Raw genomic sequence first — 18,286 nt, forward strand, 5'->3', positions numbered from 1 at the left:
TATTTCTGTGCCTTTGTGTTTTCCCTTGTTTTTCCCGACTTTTCTGGAGAGGGCTGGAGTTCACCTTCCGGCCACTACTCCATCATGTGACTCCTCAACTCCAGTGTCTTGTTGACGAAAATTGCCCCTTCAGGGTTCTCCAGATGATAACCTCCTTCTTTGAGGTCACCAGAGTTCCTTTTTGTTTCTCTTATTCCAAGTGAAACATTAGACAGCCAGTCCTCTCCTCTTGCATGAACCACAAGGGCTTTGACCAGGCCATCTTTCAACTGGGCTTTCCAAAAGCTTGCCAGCTTGCCCTATTCCAGACCAAGCTGCTGTCTACTGGCTGCAACACTGTACAAGTGATCTCTGTGTTTCTCTCTCTCTTTCTCACTCTCTCTCAGAGAGAAAACCTGTTAAACTCTCTCTCCTTGCAAAACCACATGACCCTCTCAGAACACAAGTTCTCTAAGTTCTCTTCCAGACATAGCGGCTCCAACATGCTATTACATCTGTTGCCTTTTGTTAACAACAATCCACTAGTGAAGTCTCTTGAGCACTCTTCAAAGCGCTTGCAAAAAGCTCTGAGGCCCCAATATGTCTAGTATGGAGCAGAGCTCCAGTATTTAAAATAAGATCTGCTTTAAAGTGTTTGTATTTAACCTACTCTAACAAACCTTGTTCAATTTATCTCCCCAAAACATATCTATATACTCTGCCACAAAGGAATGTTGATTTTGTTTTAACAGCATTATATAGTCTTTTTATTATTGATGGTGAGCACAAAGTTAACACAAGCCGTGGAGAATTTGTCCATATTGACTTGCATCTCTGGCTCTGAACCAGCGTACAGGGCACAGTCATCAGCAAAGAGGAGTCTCTCAGAACTTTCTCCTTCGTTTTAGCAATAGCTTTGAGTCTCCTCAGGGTGAAGAGTCTCCCATCCACTCTGCACTGAGGCTGATTCCAGCATCACTGTCCTGGAAGCACCGAGCAACAGCAGCCTCTAATAGCACTGTTACAGGGTTCATTCAGAGGCCTGATCATTCAGAAACAGAATTTAGTGCCATCACTGTGCAAATGTTGCTGAAAGTTGCATTTAAAAATAAATAAATTGGTGAAACAAATAAGAGAAATTAAGGCTAGTGCCTGTGGTTCATTGTCGATTCAGAAACCTGATGGCAGAGGGGAAGAAACTACTTTTGTGCCGCTGGATGTCCGTCTTCAGGCTGCTGTACCTCCTTCTCGATGGTAGCAAGTGAAGAGGGCGTGGTCTGGGTGGTGGGGGGTCCTCGAGGGTAGAGGCTGCTTCCTTAAAACATCGCCTCTTGTTGATGTCCTCGATAAGTGAAGTCTGGTGCCCACGATGTTGCAGGCCGAGTTAACTACCCTCTGGACTTTTTTTTCTTGTCCTGAGGGATGAGGCCTCCATACCAGGCAGTGATGCAACCACTCTGTAGAAATCTGCAAGAGTCTCCAGTGACATACCATATCTCATCAAACTCCTCACAAAGTATAGCCGCTGGCGAGCCTTCTTCATGATGGCATCAACATGAAGGCCCATGATAGATCTTCATACCCAGAAATTTGAAGATTTTAACCCTTCCACTGTTGACCTCTCGATGAGGACTGGTTCATCTTCACCCAATTTCCCCTTCCTGAAGTCCACAATCAGCTCCTTGTTTTGCTAACATCCAGTACAAGGTTATTGTTGAGCCACCACTCAACCAGCTGATTTATTTCCTTTCGGTACACTTCCTCATTGCCATCTGTGATTCTCCCATTGACAATGGTTTCATCGGCAAATTTATAGATGGCACATGAATTGTGCCTGGCCACACAGTGAGCAGAGCAGTGGGCTAAACATGCATCCTTGAGGTGCACCTGTGTTGATCGTCTGTGAGGAGGAGACGTTGTTTCTGATTCGTACTGACTGTGGACTTCCAACAAGGAAGTCAAGGATCCAATTGAAGAGGGCAGTGCAGAGGCCCGGGCTTTGAAACTTGTTGACCAGTGCTGAGTGTATGACGGTGTTGAAGGCTGGGCTGTAATAGACAAAGAGTAGCCTGATGCAGTGGCTGGGGAGGCTATTTGGAGGGAAGTTTCGCTCTCCCATGCCACAAAGCAAACATGCCACTCTGCCTGTAAGTTTCTGATCTGTATCTGTCTTACAATTTGAAATATCCTCCTCCCTCCCCCCCCCCCCCCCCCCATCCCAACTGCTCCCCTCATCTCCACACCTTCCCCATAATGCCAGCAGGTGTGCAAGGTCCACTTCTGTGGGCAGGAGCCCAGGGAATTGCTGCAGGAAGTGATTTACAATGACAGTCGGTACACTCAGGGTGACAGATTTACAAGCAAAGAGTACATCATGCAGTGCACTTTGCATGATTTTTGCTTTGAAAGCGTGACATCAAAGAATTAAGCCCTGGAATAGATAGACAGCGTGCGTCATTTTATCACTAAATCAATATGTCTCCAAGAAAGCCACAACACATTGAAGCTTCTGATTTATTTGCTCCTCTACACTGTTTTAGAGACAAGGCATCACTTTTGAACTTGAACGAGTTTGAAATTTTATTTCATAGGACAATGCAAGGACACTTGACTTCTAAATGTCAATGGGAAGGTCGGAGAGGAAAAGCAAGTTATTTAGTCAAATCTGAATACGTCAGTGGACAAGGTATTGCAGTTCTGCAACAATATTAGTGTAGCGGTTAGTGCAACAGCGCCAGCGATTGGGGCCGGGGTTCAAATCCCGCGCTGTATGTAAGGAGTTTGTACGTTCTTCCCGTGACTGCATTGGCTTTCCGTTCAAAACGCACCGGGGGTTGTAAATCAATTGGGCATGATTGGGTGGCAGGGACAAAAGGGCCTGTTACTGTGCTGTATGTCTACATTTAAAATTTAAATGATCACCCCCACCTGGACCCCCCACCACTGCAACCTCCATCATGACCACAAGGACCAGTTGGAAAGGTCATTCTCACATCAAAAAAGTTTTACTGATGCATTTCTGAGGTATGTCATTTCAACTTAGCCAGACCAACTTGAGAACCAGGCTGAGACTTTAAAAATTTTTTTTAGACATACAGCACTGTAACAGGCCATTTCGGCCCACGACCCCGCGCTGCCCAATTTACACCCAAATGACTGACACATCCCACCCAGTACATTTCAAACAGTGGGAGGAGCCAGAGCACTCGGAGGAAATCTAGTCAGACATGGGGAAATGGTACAAACTGGCAATGTCTGACTCTAAACTCAGCTCAGAAAGTTTATTGGTAAAGCTGACAGGGCCAAGGTTTATTGGGACATCTCAGGTTCACAATAAAATCAGATTATTGGCCCCACCCCCCTATCCCCACAAATACCAGCCAAATTATCTGAAAATGGACATTCAAGGATTTTAATTTTTAAATTTAGAAATACAAGTATGGTATCAGGCCCTTCTGGCACCGGAACTGTTCAAATACACCCAAGTAACCTACTGTAAGCAGGTGGTAAAGATGCAACATTTTGAATGTTCATCTCTCTTATGTCATGAAGATAGATGGTCTTCCCGGCAGTGCCTGAGAAAAGGTTGAGCACCAGTGAGCTGTGGCCAACTGACCACTAAGATGACAGGCTCTCTCCTTGGTGATGTCATTGGGTGCATTTAAGGGAGAGATCGATAGGTTCTTGATTAGCCAGGGCATCAAAATGTTATGGGGAGAAGGCCGGACAGTGGGGCTGAGTGGGAAAATGGATCAGCTCATGACTAATGGTGGGGCAAACTCAATGGGCTGAATGGCCTATTTCTGCTTCCATGTAATATGAACGTTCTGCAAAATATACTTAGATATTGCAATGTGAAGGAAAAAAAGAACAAAATCCATGTGGGGGATGAAAGCAGCAAATTAATGCCAGTAATCTTCAAAGAAAAGAAAAGAGGTATTGCAGAAGTCATTATGGAAATGAAAGCTTATGCTCACTGTACATGTGCCATAATTTACAGAGCAAATTAAACCACAAGATTAATCTGTGCTCAAGTTCAAGGGCAGTTACAGCAGAGGAACAGAATGTAATTTCCTCTTCTGCAACTCGGTGTCATTGACTTCACAGCAGAATCTTCTAAATCCTATTTCAGTTTTCAGAGGGTACTTGGAATCTCTGCATCCAATGGCTTCACCCACCTCTTCACATCTTACCTTCCGACATTTTGCCCTCTCTCACCCCACAGTCTCACATAGTAATAATACATGCTGCAATCCCAGGCACAAACATTTTGAGAGGGCCTTCATTCAGGTCCACGTTGGCACAGTGCTCTAAGATTGTCCACTTAACGGTGAACATACTAGGTTTACTTACACAAGTCTATGGTCTTTTCCACATCAGATTTGTATAATTTCATTATGATCACTAACAAATAGCAGTTCAGATACTTCCATTTCTTGGGAATGGTAATTTTAAAAAAAATTTAGACATAAAGCACGGTAACAGGCCCTTTCAGTCCATGACCCATGCCATTCAATTAACCTACAACCCTTCCCACCCCCAACCCGGTACGTTTTGAACAGTGGGAGGAAACTGGAGTTCTGGCGAAAACGCAGACACAGGGAGAAAATGCACACAAACATAGGAAGAACGTACCACCACCTTATAGACAGTGTGGGATTCAAGATTCAAACCCTGGTCCCGATCACTGCCGCTGAAACAGTGTTGCACTAACAAAGCCAAAAGACTCTGGTGTAGCATTTGCGCTATGCGAGCGTGGAGAAGACTGACTCTCACACCAAAGCCTTGGAAAATGAGACTGGTTTATTGCTCTGGCCGTCGCACTTACGCGGGCCCCGGGCACTGACATCAAGGCCCTGTGTCATCGGAGTGTCGGCCTCGGATAGGCCGGCATTCCCGCCAGAGTTCCCCATCATTCTGCCATGCAGAGGTCACCTCGGACTATGGTCGGTGTCACCCCCAGGTTTGCGTGGTTGCCACGTTCGTCGGCCATTTTGTGAGCCGGTCCGTGTCTCTGCGCACGGGCCAGTACACTGTCCTTTATTCATCTACCAGACATAAAGCCACAGAATATGCTGGAGTAGGCGTTATTTTGTCAGTCAAAAATTAATTTCTTCCTTATCCTTCAACTATTATTTGTGCATCACAAGTTTCTGTAATCATCAGATAATAGCAGCAGTGCAAGTTCAATGATCCTCGCAAATTGAAAAGCACAAACAAAAAATGACAAAGGACAAGTTGTCATGTCCTGTCAAAAATATTTTCCATTTCTTGTAAATATATGCACCTGGCAATCTACCACAAACTCCAGATTTTACAGTGAACACCTCACCGTTATTATGCCTCCACGTCTTGGTGTAAATCTGAATCATGCTGTAACCAGTTGTTGGGTGTCTTGAGATTGGTTCTTGCATAGTGGGAGATGGCTTGACAGGCAGACAGTGAGTAAATACCCCATGATACTCTGATCCCCAATACCTCATCCCCGCGCTCAAACCTCTTTGTGGCCTTGTACCTCAATATCAGTGGCCTCCAAAGAGCTCCAAGAATGTTTCTCTCACTCTAGCCTGTGTAACCTCAACCCCCCCATCCCGGCTCAATGCAGCACCTTCTGCCTGTGCTCAAAGATTTGGAATTTCCTTTGTCAAGGCTGTGGAATGTTCACAGTGTCATACAGATCACAAAGAGGTCCTTCAGCTTCCTTTTATGCCCTTCATCAAAGCTCTGCATTGCTCCCACTTCCTTTTCCACCACCCATCAGATCTGCTGGTGACAAACCTATTGATCATCTGACCTGTTGTCTTAAGAGTCAATTGTTGTACACCTTTGATGCAACTAGAAACATTTTCTTGTGAAGGAAGCATGAAATAAATGAAATTGCCATTGATGCTACAGCGTCCAAAATGCTGTTCGAAGATGCACATGGGAGATTTACCAGGATCTTGCCTGGAATGGCAAATAAGTTTAATGAGGGAAGGTTATCAGAGGAGGGACTTCTCTCTTTGGAGCGTAAAAGGATGAGAGGAGACAATAGAGGTCTAAAAGATTATGAGAGGCATAGATAGGGTGGACAGCCAGCACCTGTTTCCCAGGGCAGGAATGGCAAACACCTGTACATCTGTACAAAGTGAAGGGAGGTACATTTATGGGCATGGATTTGCACATGGGATTACAACATTATTGTTATTAGTAAAGATTTGGTTGCAAGAGGGGCAGGACTTGTAGCTCAGTGGTCTGGAGTTCGAATGTTTCAGATGTGATAGAAAGTGGGAGGAGTGGCATTACTAGTCAGAGAAAATATCACAGCTGTGCTTAGACAGGACTGTGGACTCACCTACAGAGACCATATGGGTAGAGCTAAGGAACAAGGAAAGGTATGAGCACACTAATGGGCTTGTATTATAGACCGCACAATAGTCCAAGAGAATTGGAGGCGCAAATCTGTCGGGAGATAGCAGACCATTGTAAGAAACAGAAAGCTGTGATAGAAAGAGATTTTAACTTTCCGGATATTGACTGGGACTCCCATTCTGTAAAAGGGTCATGTAATGATAGTGATCATGTTTGCATGGACATTAACAATGCCATGATTATAGTTATTGTTTTATTAGACTTGGCTGCCAGCAGGGGGTTGACACACAGTATGTTATCTGTAGTCATGGCATGCCTCATGTGCTGTTTATATCAATTTTCAAGTAAAGAACCTTTTCCTTCATTCATGTGTTGTCTAACAACTGACACATACGAATACAAGATGAAACAGGCTGGATGGATTGGAGTTTGTCAAATGTGTACAGAAAGGCGTCCACAATTGGGAACATGACACGGCCACAATGCAAAAAGGACATACAGAGGTTTAATGGAATGGTCAACTATATGGGTAAATTCATATCCACTCTCTCAGAAAAGATGGCTCCATTGAGAAGACTAACAGAAAAGAACACTGAATGGGAACGGAATCATGAGCAGGAAAAGTCATGGAGCGATCTAAAGAAACTGCTCACAGAGGAACCAGTTCTGAGGTTTTACAACCCAGCAAGACCGATCAAGGTATCATCAGACACATCGCATAGTGGGCTTAGTGCAGTTCTTTTGCAAAAATATGATGACTGGCAACCCATTGCATATGCATCACGCTCAATGACAGACGTGGAGACGAGATACGCTCAAATTGAAAAGGAGGAGTTGCTCAGCATCACATACACCTGTAAAAGATGTCATCAGTTTATGTCAGGACAAGCAATCAGTGTAGAGACTGACCATAAGCCCTTGATTGCATTGTTCCAAAAGCCATTAAATGAATGTCCACTTAGAATACAAAGAATGATAATTAGGCTACAACGCTATTCACTGAATGTGGCGTACACTCTGGGTAAGCAAATGTACACAGGAGACACGTTGTCTAGAGTAGTTGACATGAGATAGCCCGCAAACACCAAAATGGATGAAGACGTGAATGCCTTCATGGACATGATCACAAGTGCACTGCCCATATCAGATCCAAATATGGAGATCATAAAGTTAGAGACAAACAAAGATGAAAAACTGAGAAAAAACGTCTTGGATGGATGGCCCAACATGAAGCAGGATGCTCACCTGACGTTTCAGAGTACTGGAACTGCAGGGCGGAACTATCAGTGGTTGAAGACATCATCTACAAAGGAAGAAAAATCCTTATCCCAAAGAGTCTGAGAAAAGAAGTGCTAAAAAGGATCCATGGAGGACATCTCGGAATCGAAAAGTGTAAGAAAAGAGCACGAGAGGTAATGTACTGGCCAAGAATCAACAAGCATATAACAAATGAAGTGTCAAACTGTACAATATGCCAGAAATATCAAGCAATCAATCCTGCAGAACCATTAAAGCCAACACTCAGCACCATACAGACCTTACCAGAATGTCAAGGGAAGGACTATCTTGTAGTCATAGGCTATTACTCCCTGTATCCAGAGGTGTATAGACTGATCACCAACACTGTATATGCTGTAATAACAGGTATGAAAGCTATATTCTCCAGACATGGCATGACAAGCGAGGTCTTCACCAACAACGGACACCAGTTTTGCCACTCAAAGTTCCGACAGTTTTCCAAAGAGTGGGACTTTGTACACACCACGTCGTCCTCATTTTCCAAAGTCCAATGGTCTAGTGGAAAAATCGGTGCAGACAGTGAAAAGACTGGTGAACAAGGCAAAAGACAGTGGAACAGACTTCTACCAGAGCATGCTAGTATACCGCACATTGCAGCTCAAGCGTGGCATGTCACCAGCACAACTCTTTATGGGACATAGGCTAAGATCAAACCTACCCATTCAGGAGAACCTCCTAAATACAAAAGAGGGGAGAAAGTGAGGAAGTTCAAAGAACAACAGAAAGAAAAGCAAAAGTATTACTTTGACAGAGGAACAAAAAACTTACCGGAACTCCACTCTGGTGACCAAGTAAGGCTAAAAGACAAAACAAACTTATGGACTCAGAAGAGAACTGTTCTTAGAGAAGTCCAACCAAGATCATACACCATTCAGACAGATGACGGTGCTGTTCTGCGAAGAAATCGTCAAGATCTTCAAATAGGACCAGCCACAGTAGATGGAAAGATGGATACTGTTGAACAACCTGAATGCACATCTGAGAAGACATCGTCTGAGGCAACAACTGAGATTCAAGGACAATCAATCAGGAGATCATCAAGACACGTGAATCCTCCTGAGACTCATTGAGCACATTTAAAGACTCCTGTTATAGAATGAAGTAGTGCTCTCTTATTTACTCTTCAAGGTTTAGTGTGTGTAAATGTGAAAGCACAAAACAAATTTTAAAAATGTTAACAATGTTGATAATAATGAAAATGTAAGTTCCTGGTGTTGAAGTTAAAATTACAGAGTTATACAAAGAAAACATGTTAGTTAAAAGTAAGCTACTTTTGTTTTAAGAAAGGGAGATGTAATGATAGTGATCATGTTTGCATGGTCACTAGCAAAGCCTTGATTAGAGTTACTGTTTGATTAGGCTGCCAGCAGGGAGCTGATACATAGTATATTATCTGTAATGGAGGCTTGCAGCCTCATGGCATGCCTCGTGTGCTGTTTATATCAACTTTAAAGTAAATAATCTTTTCCTTCATCCATGTGTTGTCTAAGAACTCACACATACGAATACAAGATGAAACAGGCTGGATGGATTGGAGTTTGTCAAATGTGTTCAGGAAAGTATTCTAAATCAATATGTAGAGGTGCCAACGAGAGAGAATGCAATGCTTGATCTCCTATTAGTGAACCAGGTAGGTCAGGTGGCAGAAGTGGTGACCATAATGCCATTAGTTTCAAGTTACTAATGGATAAGGATAGGTCTGGTCCTCGAGTTAAGATTCTAAATTGGAGAAAGGCCATTTTTGTGGAAAGTAGAAAAGATTTCAGAAGAGTCGATTGGAATAAGCTGTTTACTGGCGAGAATAATCCAGCAAGTGGAAGGCATTCAAGGGCGAGATTTTGAGGGTGCAGTTTGCATGTTCCTACCAGGGTAAAGGCAAAATTAACAGACAGAGGGAACCTTGGTTTTCAACGGACATTGATGTTATGATTAGGAAGAAGAGAGGTATATATCCAGTATAGGCAACAAGGAATAAATAAGGTACTTGCAGAGTATAGAAAATGTACGCGAATAATAAATAAAGAAATCATTAAGGCAAAAAGAAGCCATGAGGATGCTTTGGCAGATAATGTGAAGGTAAAATCCAAAGAGTTTCTACAAGTATGTTAAGAATAAGAGGATAACAAGGGAAAAAAATTGCTCTCCTAGAGGATCAGAGTGGTCAATATGTGTGGAGCCTCACGAAATGAGCGAGATCTTAATCAGTATTGACTCAGGAAACTGGCATAGTCCATATGGATGGAAGGGAAACAATTAAAAATGTCATGTAACCGATGGAGATTAAGGAGAAGGTGGTGATTGCCGCCTTACAGCAAATAAAGGTAGACAAGTCCCTTGGGCCAAATATGATATTGCCTCAGACCTTGAGGGAGACAAGTATTGAAATTTCAGGGACCTTGGCAGGTATATTCAAAAGGTCCTTAGCCATGGGAGTGGTGGCGGAGGATTGGAGAGTAGCTCATGTTGTTCCATTGTTTAAGAAAGGCTCCAAAATTAAACCAGGTAACAATAGGCCAGTGAGCTTGATGTCATTCATAGATAATGATGTGAAGGAGTTCAAAAGATAGGATATATAGGCATTTGGACAGCCAAGGGCTGATTAAGGACAGTCAGCATGGCTTTGTGCATGGTAGGTCATGTTTAACACATCTTGTAGCATTTTTCGAGGAAGTTACCAAGAAAGTAGATGAAGGAAAGGCTGTGGATATTGTGTACAAGGCCTTTGACAAGGTCTGATATGGGAGGTCAGTTCAGAAGGTTAAGACACTAAGTATCCATAGAGGGGTTGTAAACTGGATTTGAAATTGGCTATCTGGGAGAAAACAGAGTGGTAGTGGATGGTTGCTTCTCAGACTGGAGGCCAGAGACGAGTGGTGTGCCTCAGGGATCTGTATTAGGACCATTGATGTTTGTTGTCTATATCAATGATCTGGATGATAAAGTGGTAAATTGGATCAGCAAGTTTGCTGATGACACAAAGATAGGAGGTGTTGTGGACAGCGAGGAAGATTTTCAAAACTTGCAGAGGGATCTGGACCAACTGGGAGAATGGGCCAGTAAATAGATGATGGAGTTTAATGCAGACAAGTGTGAGGTGACGCATTTTGGAAAGGCAAACCAAGGAAGGATGCTTTCTGTAAGTGGTAGGGCACTGAGGAATGTGGAGGAGCAAAGAGACCTGGGGATATAAAGAAAGCTTTTGGCATCTTGGCTTTTATAAATAAAAGTATTGAGTTCAGGAGTTAGGATGTTATGGTGAGGTTGTATAAGACATTGGTGAGGCCAAATTTGGAGTATTGTGTGCAGTTCTCATTGCCTAACTACAGGAAGGATATCAGTAAGATTGAGAGTGCAGAGAAGATTTATTAGGATGTTGCTGGGCCTTCAGGAGTTACAGGAAAAGATTAAACTGGTTAGGATTTTAGTCCTTGGAACGAAGAAGAATAAGGGGAGATTAGAGGTTTACAAAATTATGAGGGGTGTAGACAGAGTAAATGAGAGTAGGCTTTTTCTCACTGAGATTAGGAGAGATAAATATGAGAGGGAAAAGATTTAGGGGGAACATTAGGGGGAACTTCTTCACTCAGAGAGTGGTGGGTGTGTGGAATGAGCTGCCATCTGATGTGGTGGGTGTGGACTCGATTTTGAGTTTCAAGAATAAAATTGGATGGGAGAGGTCCGGAGGGTTATGGAATGGAAGCAGGTTATTGGGTCTAGCTTAACAATGGTCAGCAGACTAGAAGGGCTGAATGGCCTGTTTTCTGTATTGGAGCATTCTATGGGAGACATTATGGCCAAGTTTTTTTTTCCACAGAGAGTTGTGGGAGCTTGCAATGCCTTACCTGGGATGGTGGTGGGACCTTGGCTCTCATTAGGGGCATTTAAGAGACTCTTAGACAGGCACACAGATGGGTAGGGTGGGTTTAGTACTTTTTTGGTGGGCTATAACGGTCGGTACAACATCGAGGGCCGAAGGACCTGTACTGTGCCGTAGTGTTGTATATTCACAATTCTATTGTGTGCATATTCTTTCTGAATTCACGCAAGGTTAGGAAACACTTTGTTGTGGCTTCCTGTTAGAAGGGGTGTGAGAGAACTGCAGCCAAAGTGCATCATTCTACATTTCACTTGTTCGTGACTGGAAGCCTCAACGGATTTTACTCATGTTGCTCAGTTTTAAGGAACAAATCAAATCAAAAGTAGTCAGTGTGGCAATGGCAAAAAAAAAATCCATCAGTTCTTGAAAACACCAGCAACTGACATTTCTGTTACACTTCTGGCACAAGGAAATACTTGTATTCAGAAAGGGTAAGAGAGAAATAAATCAAGTTTGTTTCTTTCCTAAAAACATCAAGTTTTACTCTAAACAATGCGTTTTAGAGCAGAGATGCGGTAATTTAACAAAGTTCAATTGAGTCCTTGATATACAAGGAGGCTAATTGAAGGAAGTATTCAGATGTATAGTCATGAAACCCAATTCCTCATTTGTAACCCAGAAGCACTAAACCAGTTCTCCAGTATTTGAGCGCCATAATCTTTCATTTGTAATAAAATACAAAGCGACAAAAAAAATTACATTTAATTTGTGGCAGTGTGGCGGGCTGAGCGTCTCTACCAGCGAACCGGCTTACGGAGCTGAGGAGAGAGCCCGGATAAGACGGACACGGTTCCAGACCCTCGGGACCAACTTCACTTCCGCCCCGCAAGTCGCAAGCGTCGTCGATCGTAAGCGGGTGCGAGTTAGATTCAAATCAGCTGGTTCAGCTCACCCATGGCTGCCGGCGTGGCTTGCTTGCTGCACCTCCTCGCATCCACAGCAGGGTGAATTATAAGCGCGAAGGTAGGCAAACTGACCCGGGTGCCGCACTGAAAGCACTCCATGACCAGCAAAATTGCCAATCAACCAACAGCGACTCACAAGGCAGCAGAGGCTGAATCAGGAGCAAACAGCAACCTGCTGGAGGAACTCAGTGGGTTGATGAAGAGCCTCGAGCCAACACGTCCACGATTCCTTCCCCTCCCCTCTTTCCCCCTGCCCCACCCCCAAAGCTAAAATGCTGGTTGACCTGCTGAATTCCCCCAGCAGATTGTTACTTGTGACCTCCGGTGATGGATGTTTTCAGCTTTATTGCATCGGAGCAAAGAAAGTCCACATAGGTACCTAAAAAAATTACTGCTTTTTTAAACGTGTTGTAAATGTATCACCTGATCGAGGAACAGAGGGACATATCATGAATCCAACCCAGTGCTAGAAGGGTTATTGTTTTTATTTTTAAACTACACTGGTGTATCTTGAAGCAGTGAAAAGTGTGAAAAATTATATTTCGTTTTCTTTAATTTATGCTTTATGGCACAGGGAAAGAGGGTACATCAATAAAAATATCACCACAGCGTCTTCAAGGGCCTGGGTTTGATCACACATTTAACAATTATTTAGAGACAAGATTTTTTTTTTAAAAACTTACTTTTCCCAGGGCCTCTCGATCAACAATTTCTTGAACCGCTAACAACTTGATTCTGAAAAACAAGGAAAAAAGAGAATACGCCATGAAATAGATTTTTCTCATCCAGCTTAACAGCTGCGCCACAACATTTTGGGGACGGTCAAATTTCATTGCAACGTCGCACATGAAATCCTTGGTAAAAAGGACGGTGCAAATACAGCACAAAGGTACCTCCAGCTGTTTGCTTGGATTTTTTTTTTGACAGCGGAAAAATCAGCACTTTGTTTAGCAAGGTTTCAACAAAAAAAAATTGTGCTACAGTAAAATCCACCCCCCCCCCCCCACTCCTGCCCCCTGGTATCCAGAACGTATGGGGATTGGCAGATGCAGGATAACTGCATTTGGCGGTTGCTTGAGATTCCTTGTTGTGTGATTGGCAAATTGACCACAAGGGGTGCCAACTTTCACCTTTTTTTAAACCATTTTTTCCCATGATTTTTTTGCCAGTTGCTTTTATTATTGAAAACAGAGATTTTACAGTATTAAGATTCAAGAGATTCAGATTTATTGTCAGAGTACATACATGACATCACATACAACCCTGAGATCCTTTTTTCTTGCAGAACAATTACCACTAATTGGTAGTGCAAATAAAACCTGCACGGTGAAAACATAAACAAAGAACTGTAAACAGATAATGAATGTAAACAAACTGATTGTGCAATAGATTGAGAACAAAAAGAAAATCAATAAAGTGCACAAGTATGAGTCCTTAAGTGAGTCCCTGATTGAGTGTGTTGTTGAGGAGTTTGATGGTGGAGGGGGGTAGCAGCTGTTCCTGAACCTGGTTGTGCGAGTCTGATGGCAGCAGCGAGAACAGAGCATGCTGGGTGGTGTGGGTCTTTGATAATTGCTGCTGTTCTCTGATGGCAGCACACCCTTGTAGAGGCACTCAATAGTGGGGAGGGTTTTGCCTGTGATATCCTGGGCTGTGTCCACTAGCTCTTGGAGAACTTTACACTCAGGAGTATTGACCATGATGCAACAGGCCACACACTATTTTCCAGGGTTTCTGGTGTCACGCCAAACCTCTGCAAATGCCTGAGGCAGTGGAGGTGCTGACGTGCTTTCTTCACGATGCCATGGGCATGTTGGGTCCAGGAAAGATCCTCCGAGATAGACTCCCAAGAACCTAAATGTTCTCAGCCTCTTCACTTCTGATCCCCCAGTGATCACTGGATTTGTAAACCTCTGGTTTTCCCTTCCTAAAGTTCACAATTAGCTCCTTGTTTTGGTGACTTTGAGTGTGAGGTTGTTGTTGGAGCACCGTTCGGCCATGTTTTCAATCCTGTTTGCTGACTCATCCCCTTTCTTTATACAACCCACGACCACATTATCATCGTACCGAGCTACACCCAGGTGTAAAGTGAAGAGATTACTTTGTGTAATTTACAGAAATTGTATTACATAAAACTTCCTTTTACCTGCAGTAAGGCAGACAAAGTAAACCATTAGCATTGCCTGGCATCCCTCACGGAAAAAGAGAAGCAAAAGCAAGTCCCTTCAGAGTCACTCTGATTTCACCTCTAGTGCCCCCACAGCCTCTGCAACTGCACAGACCCTTGTTCAATTCATTGGGATCCCCCAGCTCCAGATCCGAACTTCTGAAACGAACAGAAAGCAATCAGTGCCCGAAACCCTTTGGATGCCCTTCTTGCCCTTGACATCCTTGTGAATCCCGAGGCCTGGTTCCTATGGGACGGTCCCCAGCAACCCGCAGCCTGTGCAGGTCCTCCCACTGTAAGTCGTTGGCTGCCTCCAGCCTGCATTAAACTTGCTTCGAAAAGCAAAGCATTATTTTGCTTTTGTTATGGTTGTTACAACTTGGTAAATTACCTGCAAGGAATATTACAGAAGCTCAGAAAATTGAAACTCCGAAGGTACAACATGCAGGAGAGAATCTGAAGAACGATGCAAATTCCCTTGAGAATTATGCTGTGGTGACATCATGCTTGGCTTCAAAATGATGAGAGTGTTTACACTTGCAAGCGAGCTCTCTGTCATCCAGTTCTCTTGCTGCATCCACATATTTTCAAGAACGGCAATGCTGACATTGATGGTCCAACTCTAACTGCCCTTCCTGTACAGCACTTAAGGATCGGGCACATTGATAGACCCTGGGGTCTCTGGACTGAAGAGCGACAGAGCAAGCAGAGTTGCTCCCTCATAGCCCCAATCATCCAGGTTCAGAATCAACTGTTTTGAACAAGTCATGAAACCTGTTGTTTTGAAGCAGCGTCACAGTGGAAACATTCATATAAACCACCGTACAAAAATTAATAAGAATAGTGCACAAGAAGTCAAAGTGAGGCAGTGAACATTTCATTGATCATTCAGGAATCTGATGGCTGCGGGGAAGAAGCTGTCCTTGTGCCACTGAGTGCTTGTCTTCAGGCAGCAGAGTGAAGAGGGCATGGTGGGGGTCCTTAAGGATAGAGGCTGCTTTTTTAAGACACCGCCTCTTGTAGATGTCCTCGATGGAGTGAAGTCTGGCGCCTGTGATGTCGCAGGTCGAATTAATAACCCTCTGGAGCTTTTTTCTTGCCGTGACCATTGGCACCTCCATACCAGTCAGTGATGAAACCAGCCAGAATGCTCTCCATGGTGCACCTGTGGAAGTTTGAGAGTCTTCAGTGATGTAACAAATGTCCTCAAACACCTCACAAAGTACAGTCACTGGCGAGCCTTCTTCATGATTGCATCAACATGGAAGATCCAGGACAGATCCTCTGAGATGCTGACACCCAGGAATTTGAAGTTCTTGACCCTGTCCACTACTGAGCCCTCGATGAGGACTGGGTCGTGTTCTCCTGGCTTCGTCCTGAAGTCCACAATCATCTCCTTTGTTCTAGAAATGTTGAGCTCATGGTTGTTGGTGACACCACTCAATGAGCTGATCTATCTCCCTCCTGTACGCTTCCTCATTGCCGTTAGTGATTCTGCCGACAACTGTGGCATCAGCAAACTTGTAGACAGCATTGGAATTGTGCCTGGCCAATAATGAGTAGAGCAGTGGGCTAAGCACAGATCCTTGGGGTGCGCTTGTGTGGATAATCGGTGAGGAGATGTTGTTTCCAATTTGTACTGACTGTGGTGTGGCCTATAGTTGGGCCTTTGAACCTCTCTAAATGCCCTTGAGAAAATGGTCGTAGGGGTTAAGTTTGCAGCAGTGATCATGTACTAAACCAAGAGATCTGATAAGCCCTACTTGATTGCTTTTGCCTACAAATGAAGGCAGGTGTCTGCCCTCAAAGCCATATCCGTTCACGATTTGTGGGTCTGAAAGTGAACGGAGCCTTTCCAGTTGTCAACCTAAGGAAAGATTTTTCCCTGTCCTTAAACGTTCAGTTCACTTGCTCATGCCAGCTGAATGGAGTTCAACTGATTCTTTTTGTACAAAGTTCACCCCTGTAATTTGAGGGCCTTTTTGCATTTATGTTTACTTAATTTGGTGAAAGTATTAAGTTTGGCACACTCAGATTCCGTTATTAAAATGTTTCCAGCCTGTTTGCTCCCAGACAGGCGCAAGATATTGAGCAAATACACAAGCTTTGGAAATAAATTTTAATAGAACAATTTATAACCTCATAACATTTTTAAAGAAACATACCCAAGTTCCTTAGCAACACAGACAGGCTTGTGGGAATAAAGAATTCCAAAAATTTATAAACATTAAGTGGTAAATTCTGGCAAATTTCTTTCATTGGAGTTTCAGACGATAATACTGGATATTAAACAAATATTGTGCTGTTAAAGTCAGGATAAAATAACATGAATTCTAACAGCCCTTGAATATTGTTGGCTCGCTTCCATTCAAGAGACTACACTTCCCTAAAGTCTTACAGCAGTTTGAATGTTTGCTAACTTTTCGATAACAACATTATTTACAAGAGGAAATCCTCGAGGATCCCTGTTCTTTGATTCAAACTGAATGACTGAAATTAGAATCTTCCAGCATTGGATTCCTGGCAGAACAAGTTTAAAAGTCAATCAATCAGAATAAGGTGATCACTTTGTTGGATCTGCAGCATTCTCCAGGAGGGGTACACACGCGTTAGGGTCAACCCTAACCCATCTATTCACCTGCTGTCACTCTGTATCTTTCCCACCCCAAACCCTGACCCCTTAATCAACCTGGGAAAACACAATTACTTCTGCATCTCTTGGAAAAAAGGACAGGGCTTTGGGATGTCAAATTAAAGAAAATAAAATCCATCTACTTTCACTTTCAATAGCAACACTATTTAGATTGTCAACTTACACGCTGATATCATAACCAAAAGAATATGCTATGGCAACATCAAACAAGAAGCCCACAACAGATGAAAGCGGAAAATATTAAGGTGTTTGGAGAAGAGAAAGGTTCTCCTAATGAACAAAGTACATAGAATTCTATAGCATAGTACAGGCACTTCAGCCAACACAGCTGTTCCAAGAATTTTTCTTTGTTTCATGTATCTATCTAATGCATATGGTCTTCAATTTACGATGGGGGTTACGTTCCAGCAATCCCATTGGATGTCAAAAAAAATGTCATAAATGGGCAGTGGGATCAGCGTGGGGACCGACATAGGGCAGTGGGATCAGTGTAGGGATCGACACAGGGTTGTGGGGAGAGAACAGGGCAGCGGGATCAGTATGGGGACCAACACAGGGCTGTGGGGAGAGAGTGGGCCAGTGGGCAGAGAGCGGGGCAATGGAATCAGAATAGGAAGTGTTACAGCGCTGCTGGGAGACACTGAAAATTCAAGGTTCAGTCCAGATTCGAAACATCGTAACTTGGAAAAATCATGTCGGCCATCGTAAGTCGGGCACTATCTGCAGTCTCAAAATTATCCTATTGTACCTGCCTCCATCACTGTCCCCACCACTGTGTGGAAAATCTACCTCTTGCATACCCCCTGTACTTAATGCAAAGCACCTTAAAATCATGCTCCCTGGTGTTAGCTATTTCAGCCCTGAGAAAAAGCCTCTGGCCACCCACAAGATTAATCTTATACACCTCCATCAGGTCACTCCTCATCCTTCTGTCACACCAAGGAGAAAAGATTAAGTTCATTCAACCTACCCTCATAAGGCATGCTATTCAATCCAGGCAACATCCTTGTAAATCTCCTCTATACCCTCTCTGTAGTATATACATCTTTCTTGTA

General features: G+C 43.5%; 1 protein-coding gene across 1 annotated transcript in view; it reads right to left on the reverse strand.

Moving 5' to 3' along the window:
* Nucleotides 1-18,286, reverse strand: part of eepd1 (endonuclease/exonuclease/phosphatase family domain containing 1) — a 123,806-nt gene that overhangs the window by 67,821 nt on the left and 37,699 nt on the right. Inside the window, exon 2 of the mRNA XM_069907575.1 lies at nt 13,095-13,146. Within this exon, the coding sequence (XP_069763676.1) occupies nt 13,095-13,146 (52 nt within the window). The remainder of the gene's footprint in view (nt 1-13,094; nt 13,147-18,286) is intronic.

Source organism: Narcine bancroftii, chromosome 1 (genome assembly GCF_036971445.1).
Source record: "Narcine bancroftii isolate sNarBan1 chromosome 1, sNarBan1.hap1, whole genome shotgun sequence".
NCBI lineage: Eukaryota > Metazoa > Chordata > Chondrichthyes > Torpediniformes > Narcinidae > Narcine > Narcine bancroftii.